This window comes from Portunus trituberculatus, chromosome 46 (genome assembly GCF_017591435.1).
Source record: "Portunus trituberculatus isolate SZX2019 chromosome 46, ASM1759143v1, whole genome shotgun sequence".
NCBI classification, from domain to species: domain Eukaryota; kingdom Metazoa; phylum Arthropoda; class Malacostraca; order Decapoda; family Portunidae; genus Portunus; species Portunus trituberculatus.
The window spans coordinates 16726450-16738949 of NC_059300.1; the positions used below are offsets into that span (position 1 = coordinate 16726450).

General features: G+C 41.7%; 1 protein-coding gene across 1 annotated transcript in view; it reads left to right on the plus strand.

Moving 5' to 3' along the window:
* The window catches only part of LOC123519733 (G-protein coupled receptor moody-like), a 145550-nt gene that overhangs the window by 112594 nt on the left and 20456 nt on the right, over nt 1-12500 (plus strand). The window contains exons 4-5 of the mRNA XM_045281237.1: nt 5704-5970; nt 7855-8115. Of these exons, the coding sequence (XP_045137172.1) occupies nt 5715-5970; nt 7855-8115 (517 nt within the window). The 5' untranslated portion in view covers nt 5704-5714. The remainder of the gene's footprint in view (nt 1-5703; nt 5971-7854; nt 8116-12500) is intronic.

The window sequence follows — 12500 nt, forward strand, 5'->3', positions numbered from 1 at the left end:
CCGCTTGATAGAGGCTGGCTGAACGTGCCAAGGGATGTGTGTGGGCAGAGAAAGAGTGCATGGGAGTGATGGGAGTGTCTGTATGTGAAAATAAAGTACCTAGGGATGTTTGGGAGTGCGTGGGAGTATTTGTGGGTGGAGAGAGAGAGAGAGAGAGAGAGAGAGAGAGAGAGAGAGAGAGAGAGAGAGAGAGTGGGAATGTCTATAGTTAAAAGGAGAGTATCCAGGAGTTGGGAGTGTTTTGGAGTGTTTATGGGTAGAGAGAGAATGAGAAAGAGAGTGCGTGAAAATGTCTGTAGGTGAAAGGAGAGTGCCTGGGAGTTCTGAGGAGTGTCCATGGGGGAAAGGATAGTGCCTGGAGGTGCATATTGGAGGAAAAAGAGTTCCTGGGGATGTCTGTGGGTGGAAGAGTGCCTGGGAGAGTCCGTGGGTGGAGGAATAGTGTCTAGGAGTGCTTGGGAATGTTACGGAAAGTTTTAGAGCAGATGAAGGAACAAAAGAAGCTGCTTAATATTACATAAGGATACAGCTAGGGATTAAGAAGAGAATTTTTGGTGTTACGTAGGGATGCTGGAGAACGTTTGGGCATGTTTGGGATTCAGGAAGGCTATCTGAGGATCCGTAAGAATGGAAGGGTGGTATCTGAGGGTTTATTTGGGTCTCAGGGAACGTCAAGGAGAATGAAGAATGGCATGACTAAGACAAAACCAGAGAATGAGGCACTTATATATTGCAGGAAGAGAGAAAAAAAAAAGTCGCGAGGAAGGGAGGAACATTGCAGGAATAGAAAATACAAACAGGGAAGGAATTGTTAGGAATATCCTACAAATGTTATGAATAAATATTTCCCTCTCGTTTCGTCAATCTATCGAATAAGCTTCCTGGAGATATGATAGACTGCAGCTTCCTAAAGACTTTTGGACGACGTCTCGATAAATATTTTGCCTCAGATCTGCGGTACCAGTGTTTATCTATTAGAAATAAAAGTCGTTGCCTTCATGAAATGGGAGCACCTCATTTCTTCTATTTTTATTCTTCCTTATAAAATATCACTCCATATTTTTACTTTTCTAACCACCTAATGTATTTATTTCTTACTGAGTTTCTTGTGAATGCTTTGTTATTCTTTTCTTGCTATCACTTTAGTGACACTATGTCATGTCTGTTATATGTACTACATTCTCTGTGTATTTATGTAATTCCACGTAACGCGCGCACACACACACACACACACACACACACCTGGTCGGGTGGAGATATTTGGGTGTGTCTCCTTTCACGTGTAGCCCCTGTTCACCTAGCAGTGAGTAGGTACGGGATGTAAATCGAGGAGTTGTGACCTTGTTGTCCCGGTGTGTGGTGTGTGCCTGGTCTCAGGCCTATCCGAAGATCGGAAATAATGAGCTCTGAGCTCGTTCCGTAGGGTAACGTCTGGCTGTCTCGTCAGAGACTGCAGCAGATCAAACAGTGAAACACACACACACACACACACACACACACACACACACACACACACACACACACACACACACACTCAGTCACTCACTCACTCACTCACTCACTCACTCACTCTCTCTCTCTCTCTCTCTCTCTCTCTCTCTCTCTCTCTCTCTCTCTCTCCAAGCAAAAGAAAAAAAACTACTGCATATTCCTTTCTGCTTTCCTTGTTGATCAGACGGTCAGTCATTAAGCCGAGAGAGAGAGAGAGAGAGAGAGAGAGAGAGAGAGAGAGAGAGAGAGAGAGAGAGAGAGAGAGAGAGAGAGAGAGAGAGAGAGAGAGAGAGAGAGAGAGAGAGAGAGAGAGAGAGAGAGAGAGATGGCTTCTGCAGTCCAAACAGGAATAAATTTAATCTGGCCCTGTTCCATTATAAGAGAGGATTAACCCGGCCGTTGGAGTAGGAGGAAGAGAAACACACGCGAATGTTAAGCAGGAGCGGCTTGTTCGGGAATTCCTGATGGGCGTGCGTCTGGGCTAGCGGGTTGAGGCGGGCTGTATTCAGAAACCCTTTCCTCTCTCACCACCACTATTTTCAAAGGCCACAGAGACAATTAGCTACACACATTCTCACTAGTGCTTCTCTTGTAAAATATCTTGTTAATCTGTCACTATAAACATAAAAACATCCTTAAAACCCATTGGTGTTTCAATTAGAGCGTTCTGAAAGCAATGGAGGTGAAACGCGAGTGTTTCAGAATACGGACCTGGGAGGCGAGGTGGTGGGAATCCTCGTAATGACCGGAGTGAGGTGGCGAGGAGAGTGAAGTGGACAGGGAAGAAGGTATTGATAGGGAGAGAGGAGATGGTGATCGGATAAGTTAATAGCAAAATTAGTAATGAAAAGTAAATGGAGTTGGAGGAGCATAAGAAGTGATGGTGAAAGGAAATTAGGAAGAGCAGGAAAAGGTGGTGGGGAGAATGAATATTTGAAAAGATATTTGAAGGGCAGGAAGACGGTGAGAGAGGCTAGTAATAGTGGTGGTGAGGTGGATGAGGGAAAGTCGCACTGCTCGCTGGAATGGACTAGGTGGACCAAGTGAAGTGGATAGAGGCTCAAGGGTAGTCTACACACACGGGTGTAGAAGGAAAATCTCTCGTACATTACCATATAAAACCCAATTCATTACTTTATACGCAGGGTATTGACGTTTTCATCCACGAAGGATGTAACATAGTGCCCCGACAGCGAACTCTTTGAGGTAATTTTTTAAAGCCGTACGAAACGAACGTGATGGTGCTCTTCCTTCCTGTGCTGGCACTTCCTGAATGGCTCAAAGTGGCTGACTGATGCTTGAGGATAAAGAATGTCTGTCTCTCTCTCTCTCTCTCTCTCTCTCTCTCTCTCTCTCTCTCTCTCTCTCTCTCATTTATTTAAAATTTCCTCTTCTCAGTAAATTGTTCCTAATTTCCAGTTGTGTGTGTGTGTGTGTGTGTGTGTGTGTGTGTGTGTGTGTGTGTGTGTGTGTGTGTGTGTGTGTGTGTGTGTGTGTGTGTGTGTGTGTGTGTGTGTGTGTGTGTGTGTGTGTGTGTGTGTGTGTGTTAAAAAGTAAGAGGTCTGGTGTCTTCAACTTTTCCTTCCATTCCTTTCTCTCTCTCCTCTCCCTCTTTCCCGTCATCCGCTTACTTTCCACCCTCTCCTACCTCTCCGTGCTATCACCTCCACAGGTTCTCTACTCTTCTCCCTCCTTCACATTCTTTGAGCACGAGCTAAAAGCCTCACCATCATGGCTGCCACGCCTCACCCCCATAACCTGACGTTTCCGCACCCACTACAACACAAGCGGCGTGGGAGACGCAACGCCCTCTTCTTCGTCACCCAAGTTAGCGATCAGGAAGAAGAGGAAAAAGTAGGGTTCAAAGCCGCAGCAAACAAGGTGTAGCAATATATTTCATGCTTTTTCCTGGTTTTCGCAAAATTTGGCATCGCTACAGCGAGAAATTTCCATCGCATACTACGAGATATGCGAGTTTCTCATCCTCTCCATATCCGTTTTCTCTCTCATTTCTTCCTTGTTCCGTCCTTTTTTACTCCTTCCACCATTTTTCCTGCAATTTCGCAGTCTCCACTTCATCTCCTTTCCCTTTTTTCCTTTTCCCTTCCCGCGGTGGTAATGTGGAGGGAGAAAATCATTGTGTATTCCCACCATCGCGAAAAAGTTACTTCGCTTTCCCACATAGTAAAGCTGATGAGAAACCTGGAGGCCGTCAGGAGGAACAGAACTCGAGGAGCACTGAGGCTGCCGTTCTCGTTGTTTAGTACTTTGTGCTCTCTTCAATAGTAATGAGGAAATACTGAACGTATGTTCTGGTTATATTTGTGTTTGTAGATGAGCGGTCACTGAGTTCAAGTGTCAAGCGTTCACTATTTCTGTCACACACCTTTCTCAGGGATGTTAATACAACACAATTAGGTTTATCACTATATTAAGAGTATAGTTCACTACACTATACTAAGACAGTCTGCACACACACAAATCCACACTTCCCCTGGCATTCGCCTAGCCGGGAACGTAACGGCCAATCCGTGTGACAGCCAGACAGTCTCCTCCAGCAGCAAGTCATCTCCATCTTCGTCAGCAAAACTCATTGACACGATGACCGACTCGTACATTTAAGAACACTTACAAATGCATTTATCACAACTGTTAAAGTATTATTTGATTATGAATGTAGGAAGTAAAATGTATATTACTATTAGACGTCCTATGTCTATGATCATACAAGTAATCTAACAACTAAGATTTCCACACTGAACCTGTGAGAGAGGATGTTAACCTCAGAATAGTCTCCTCTTGAAAGTGAATGCAAAGGAAAAAAAAGAATGTGCACTTATAGGGACTTCTTGCTAACATCAGCCCCGCTCTCACGGATAGAAACAAAGGAAATAATATGCAATTCATACCCTTACATGATAAGAATCTCTCTCTCTCTCTCTCTCTCTCTCTCTCTCTCTCTCTGCATCAAAGGTTTCTCTAGTTATTTTTCATCTCTATTCTTTGTCATTTAATGAAAATTTTCAATTGTTTTTCTTACATTTATTTTTTTTCTCCTCTTTTAATATTCTTGAGAGCTCTCTGCTGTAGTTCATATTCTTTCTTAGCTTTAAAATTTTCTTCCTTCAAGTGTGTGTGTGTGTGTGTTTCACTGTTTGATCTGCTGCAGTCTCTGACGAGACAGCCAGACGTTACCCTACGGAACGAGCTCAGAGCTCATTATTTCCGATCTTCGGATAGGCCTGAGACCAGGCACACACCACACACCGGGACAACAAGGTCACAACTCCTCGATTTACATCCCGTGCCTACTCACTGCTCGGTGAACAGGGGCTACACATGAAAGGAGACACACCCAAATATCTCCACCCGGCCGGTGAATCGAACCCCGGTCCTCTGACTTGTGAAGCCAGCGCTCTAACCACTGAGCTACCGGGCTGTGTGTGTGTGTGTGTGTGTGTGTGTGTGTGTGTGTGTGTGTGTGTTTGTTTGTTGCTTTGTAATAACTATACAAGCAGATTACAACCATAAGAGAGAGAGAGAGAGAGAGAGAGAGAGAGAGAGAGAGAGAGAGAGAGAGAGAGAGAGAGAGAGAGAGAGAGAGAGAGAGAGAGAGAGAGAGAGAGAGAGAGAGAGAGAGAGAGAGAGAGAGAGAGAGAGAGAGAGAAAATATGTGCTCACCTGCAAATGCTCTAGCCTCCATATACTGCGTAGCTCATGTCATGATTTAACCGTCGTTCTTATGTTATGTGTGTGTGTGTGTGTGTGTGTGTTAAAGAGGATCAGCGACATTTAACTTCGCGTGTCATGTAAAGCTCGTTACGTACTTTCTTTCATTACTCTACCTCCCAAGGTGTTCAAAATATGGTTATCCAGCGTCGCGCGTTGAGACTGGTACACGTTTTAGGCTGACAGGAACATAGAAAGAGTTGTGTGATGAAGGAGCTAGTGGAACTATATAGTTACGGGGAAAGAAACTAAATGTCGCATGCATAGTCTATCAAAGCGGAGAGAGAGAGAGAGAGAGAGAGAGAGAGAGAGAGAGAGAGAGAGAGAGAGAGAGAGAGAGAGAGAGAGAGAGAGAGAGAGAGAGAGTTCTTCTTGTAAAGTGTATAAAAATGCTACTTGAACCAAAATGTCTTCCATTTCAGGCATAGCCTTCGTGCTGTAAATTACATAAATTTCATGATCTCATTTCCCTGTATCTTGCAGGTGAGGTTGGCATGATGAATCTTCTAAGCTCAGATGACGGGCTGAGCCACTTGACCCACCTCACCACGCTGCTGACGGAAACTTCCACCTCATCCTTCAGCTCCGTGCTGCCCGACTCCTCCTACACAGACCCAGATCTCGAGGCTAACTCCTCTATCTTAGACATGTCCATCGAGCAGAAAGTGAACAGCACTCAAAAGTACCCTGCAGATATGCTTGGCTTCACTGCTGCCTGCGCCTTCATTATTGCCATCCTCGGCACGTTTGGTATGATTTAAACTTAAATCTCTACAGATAAATAAACAATTTGAAGAACGTTGTCGAGTAGAAAATTTTATCTTTTATTCAGAGACACTCACTCTCTCTCTCTCTCTCTCTCTCTCTCTCTCTCTCTCTCTCTCTCTCTCTCTCAGTGGCAGTTGGTCTTGTTCAATTTATTTTTCTTTTTATAATTCCTGCCAAGTTTTAAGTCATTTAATTATAAGTTCTTGTTAATTGCTGTTTGACCGTCCTGTTTATCATTATTGAGTTCGATTTTTTTTCTTTTATCTATTTCGAAGTATGGGTAAGGTTTTATTCATCAATAAGGAAGAAAATTATTTATCGTTGGAATTGTTCCCTTAGGTTAGGGGTCACCAAAGTTTTTTTCACAGCTGTCCAGATACTAAAAGAATGGCGAGCATGGGCCATATAATCATTCTGTTCATGGGTGAGTTTCGTGCATAAAAAGCAAATAACTAACATACTTATTTACTTAAAAATTGTGAAAGAAGGATTTGTTAGCAAAAAGATAATTATACGTGAGACCTAATGTGCACATAGCCATATTTTACAAACTAAGTTGCAAAAAAAGGTTAATGAGATTTATGAAACAATTTTTTGGCTTTAAAGATAGTTTTGTGCCGAGAATTGTTTAGAAATATCTTAGAACGTCCGGATTGCAGGCAATGCATCGGTGGCGGGTGAGCGGAGCCTGGGCTAACAGTGTTGAAGTTTAGGTTAATGCTGTATTTGTGTATTGTAGAGCTGTGGTTCTTATGTTATGTGACAAAGATAATTGAGAAGATTATGCAATATAGTATAATCATATAGATGTAACATATATTATATAAAAGGAGATATTGAGCCAGCACCAATTAGTCAGAGAATAATCAGTAGGTTAGAAGGACAATGAGTCAGTAGGAGAGACAGACACGGAGACAGAGTTACTTAATGTTGGACTTGCTGTTGCTGTATCCAGTTCACTTGCACAAGAAATTAACCATCACAATTTCTGTCCAGCGCATGCTTCTCTATGGATTGTTACCAGTCTCCTGGTGACGAGACTGCAATACACAAACCCTGTGAGGAACATATATACACGTGCCCAGTGTAACAATATTATAAATATTTGGTTTGGAATTGCTGCATCCTATCAAGAGAATTGCTTTCAAATATTCATCAGTCAGTCATTCATCAGTCTCGTTCGATGTGTTGACCTCGCATACATTTTTTTTTAAATGCTTGCTCATATCCATAAGCTCAAAACACTAATGCCATACCAGTGAAAAATTTCTCCAATTTCGGAAACTTGATTAACATCACGCAAGCAGTGGTAAAAACCCAACAAATTTTCCTTATCTGTGCTTCTCTTTCAACAAGGATTTGGATGGAGTTGAGATGGCGCAAACTAAATAAATGTTACAATAAATAGGAAAATTTTTATACAATAACTTACAATTCAAACAAGTAAATTTAAGACATACAAGTCAGGAGGACTTTGCGTGTACGAAGATCTAGAATCTTAAACATGATATTCAAATTTGAATTGTATCACAACGTCTCTTGTTCCATACGTTTTATCAAGCAAATTCAAGTACCATCAGTGGGCCGAGGAACTGACGTTACTGCAAGACGTAGTTTTGTGTCCCCCTAATTTATAGGCCATTAAATATATATATATATATATATATATATATATATATATATATATATATATATATATATATATATATATATATATATATATATAAAATGTTATTACAGGATAATTATTCAAATTATTTCATGTTTGCTGTTTTTTTCCTTCCCATTATTTGTCCCATCAACATGTCACAGAGAAATCGTTCTTGTTTGCCCATCGGCCATTACATCAATCTCCCTCTCCCTCAGGCAACTTGCTGACAATCATTGCTTTGCCGATGGCCAAGAATCTACGCACCACCGCCACTGCCTTTGTGGTGAATCTGGCCGTGGTGGAGCTCTTGTTCTGTGTTCTCATCCTGCCAATGTCTGGTGCACAGTACCTCTATCTACAGCGCCACCTTCAAGGTTCTCTACTTACCGACACCCACTGCATCTTCTTTGTGTGTGTGCGGTACACCCTTACGCAGGTGGAACTGCAGACCATCTTAGCCATTGCTCTCACCAGGTAGGTTATGCCAAGACCAAGGATTCAATACTAAGAGGATATACGGGTTCAATGGAAGGGGTGGAGGAATCAATAAGGGAACTGAGCTAGCAAGAGATGGCGTGCTGATCGCAGGCAGCAAGCGGGAGAGATATGGGAGGGACTATTAATGGGGAGGATGAATGTCGTTATAAGATTCAAACAGCGAAAGGAACACAAGCCAAAGTAGCCATCGCCTACCTCCGCTTGGGCCACACCACACTCAGTGCTCACTTGCACTGCCTACGTCTGTCTCCTGATCCCTTCTGTCCTTGGTGTACGACTACCCATGAGACCATCGAACATTTCCTGATCCAATGCCCACGTCTCCACTCCTACCGCACTGCACTATGCTCCCGGAGTCCCAGCTCTCTGCCCTGGGCATCACAACACTCGACTTGTCCACCTTCCTGGCGGTCTCAGGCATTCACCTTTCCTAGCAACCTGCTGTCCTTTGCCTTACCTGTGCCTTCTTGGGGAAGACCAGCCAGCTACCACGCCTGTGATACCCACACAGGACTACCCCAGGGGTTGTAAGGATCCATGGATCCTCGCGGCCTTAACACCAACAACAAAGCAAGCCTCAAAAGTTGTTGCCTTTTTTTTTTATTTATTTAATTACACTATGTGGGCTTTTCACGGGAATTTCTGGGCTAAAGAGGGTACTTTTTGTGGTACCTCCTATCTCAAAGCCCACCCGCTAGGAAACCGTTGCTCCAACTGAGGAAACCCAACCTACACTCGAACCACGGATAGAATTCGAATCCGTGCGCTTGGCGATCCCTCGGACCCCAAAACACGCATGGTTCCACTGTACCACGGCGGCCCCTTTGTGGCAAAAGCAAGAAAACGCATATATATATATATATATATATATATATATATATATATATATATATATATATATATATATATATATATATATATATATATATATATATATATATATATATATATATATATATATATATATATTTATTTATTTATTTATTTAAACATGTTTTATTTGCTTTATAAATTCAAAACCACGAGAGAATGGAGGGAAAAAATAAGAGATAGGGGAATCATGGGAGAAATCTTCATAAGTTACACCTGAAAACGTTTTCTATGAAACTGCTCACTAGCAACAGATGGCAGCACCGCCGCTGTACTTCAAACTTTAACCCACACCACAACTTTCTTATTAGCTATGACCTAAGGTGAGACATTCCCTTTCTTGACTTTGGGAAGTTATGGTGTTGTGTACAATTGAAGACCTGCAACATTTCGTGTTATACCAGGTGGGTTATGCCAAAACCTAAGATGAGACATTCCCTTTCTTGACTTTGGTAAGACATGGTGATGTGTACACTTCAAGACCTGCAACATTATGTGTTAAGGCCCAATCACGCACATTAGTGTTGTATCACGTTCATGTCAGTTCAGTGTCAGTGAGATCCATGACGTGTCAGTGGTGTCTGTTCATACATATCAGTACTGTGTCAGTAATTTCCAAGATGGCAAATTTTTCGGACGTTGAAATGGTAATAATTGCCATATTCTTAATAAAAAGGAAGAGGCTGTACATATGAAACAAAAAAAATGTGTGGAAGAAAAGAGAAAGTGAAGGAGAGTTAGCTATTCTGTACAGAAGTTAATTGATGATGAAACATTTCTTTTCTAAATACGTTGTTTAGAACTGCTGACTGATTACTGAGGCTGTGACAAATCATGCGGAACAGAATGATTCTTAAACCAATTCAATAAGTAATTCATCATGTATTCTTGTGGACAAACTCATAAGACTTGTGTGATGCCTGCAAAACACTGAAGGAAAAAGATGGCAACAGTATATTCAGAACTGTGTATGACAAATTTTTTGAGGTGTGACTTTGACTTTGTAACGTTGCTGCCGGATTTGGTGAGTGGTGTGACTGTAATTTTGTCACTATTTTTGAGCCCCTCAGTGCAACTTGTGACTTTGTGACTGCGACTTGTTAAATTATAAAGTAAATTTTAGCACGATAGCAGAAACATGATTTTATAACGTGGAGAAACACATCTTTATTTATTTATCTTTTTTTTCATTGTCTACGTTAAAACGCAGCCTGAACAAATATTTACAGGTCATGCTTTTCCTACTCCATGTACTTCTGGCCCATTCTCTCCAGCCACTAAAATTCCTCAGAAAAAAATAATTTTTCATTCTTGTTGAAAGTTGTGGAAAATTGGCTGTGCGACTTTGCTTAGTCTGGCTTTTGCGACTTCAAAATTCATCATGTTGTGGCAAAGTTGCAGCCTGGTGTCGTAATTCCTAGCTTTGGATATATATATATATATATATATATATATATATATATATATATATATATATATATATATATATATATATATATATATATATATATATATATACACACACACACACAGTCAACTCTCAATTTATGAGTTTAAATAATGCAATTTTGATTTAACGCAACGATATTTCAGGAAATACAATTAAATTTAGGGAGGCAGTGGCATAGTAGATAAGGTGGTGAATGTGGGATCGGGCAGACATCTGGTTGGAATCCTACCACACCACTTTCAAGATATACCATTTGTCGAGTGATTTAAATTTACCTACATGTCACCATGATACCCAGGTTCTAGGTGATTACACCAAAGATGCACTTGGGTGGTGATATGGGCCCTAACATGGGTATCACTAAGAGGCGTTCAGAATAGTAGTGACATAAGCGCCACCCTAGCCGATTTTGAGGTTTGTATACCATATTCTTCGTCTCGCCTTCAGCTTTCCGAATCTGCAACGTCCAAGTCAAAATTCGGCCTGCAACATGTTCAAAATTCCCATTCTTTGGAGGGGTACACACAGCCATGCGGCTGGCGACAAATAAAAAACCTCTCGCGCTCACTCAGTAATTTTTTTTCTTTTATACCATATGGGCTTTTCACGGGAATTTATGGGCTAAAGGGGATACTTATGAAGGGTACCTCCTATTTCAAAGCCCACCCGCTAGGAAACCGTTGCCCCGAGTGAGGAAGCCCAACCTACACTCAGACCGTAGGCAGGATTCGAACCCGTGCGCTTGGAGACCCCTCGGACCCCAAAGCACGCACGGATCCACTGTACCACGGTAATGACGTATTTACTCGAGCAGGCAATGGGAGGCCTGCATTTTCACCCTGACGTGTCTCAGCAAGCTGTGGTATAGCACTATCTTCTTCCTATTGTATTTAGCTCGCATCTGTGCCGTCAGAAATATTATGGCAATAAGGATGAAATTCCAATAGTAGTGAACGCATTAATCAACCATATCGGCATCACATTAAAGTGACCGCACAGTGAATTTTACACTAAGGTATCTCCACCCGGGCCGCTCAGCGACGAATGGGGAGGCAGGGATGCGGTGACGTGACTGATGACAGCCAATGAGAGCCCACTATTGTCTTTCCCCTCACGCACGCACACGCACGAGCGCACACACACACACACACACAACAAGAGCTTTACACAATAACATTTTTTTTTTTTATTATTCTTAAAGGGTGGAGGTTGTCTATTATTGATATTAGTATTATTATAAATTTTTTCGTTCCGAAAATAGTGACCCCCCACCCCCGAAAAATGCAGTTAATGAGCAACTACAGAACGTAATTATATTGTGCTTACAATGGTTGCAAAGCCCTGTTATAGAGCTTCATTTCACAAAAATACTAGAGATTTCTACCTCTTCGCAGTAAAAAGTTATTGCGTTCTGAATGTTGCAAAACTTTAACTGCGTTTTTCTCCGTTTCATTTTTTTTAGTTTTGGCGCTTGTCACTACTATTCTGAACACCTTAAATAAAATTGCCTGCGCCACTAATTGACAGAAGCTGAACAACGCTTCCCACACACTCTTCAAGTGTGCCTACAGACAGTATAGGCCATAAGATAAAACAAAAAATAAATAATAATAAAAAATAAAGTGATTTATTCAGTTTAACTCAATTTGACGTCACGTGCACCCACCCTGTTTCCGGTGGGAACCGCACTGAGACGCTCTCAGCCAGATTCTTAAACAACATCTATCCTCATCAGTTGAAGGATAAGGATACCGTCTGGGAGAAATCCCGCAGTTCAGGAAGGCAATGATCAGGTAGGATTTACCTTTGCCATGTCTGTCATTACCTTTGCATAAATTTTACCTCAATACCCGTTGTTATTATTTTTTGTGAACTAATTGATTTTAGAAACATAAAAATATATAGATTATCTTCATTCAAATAACCTACTGTACAAAAATTGTGATTGGAACCAAATCCAGGATGGATAAACAACAACAAGAGCCATGTTCAAAGTCGGCACAAGCGGGCGAGACGTTACGTTGACGAACTGTTGATGTCACG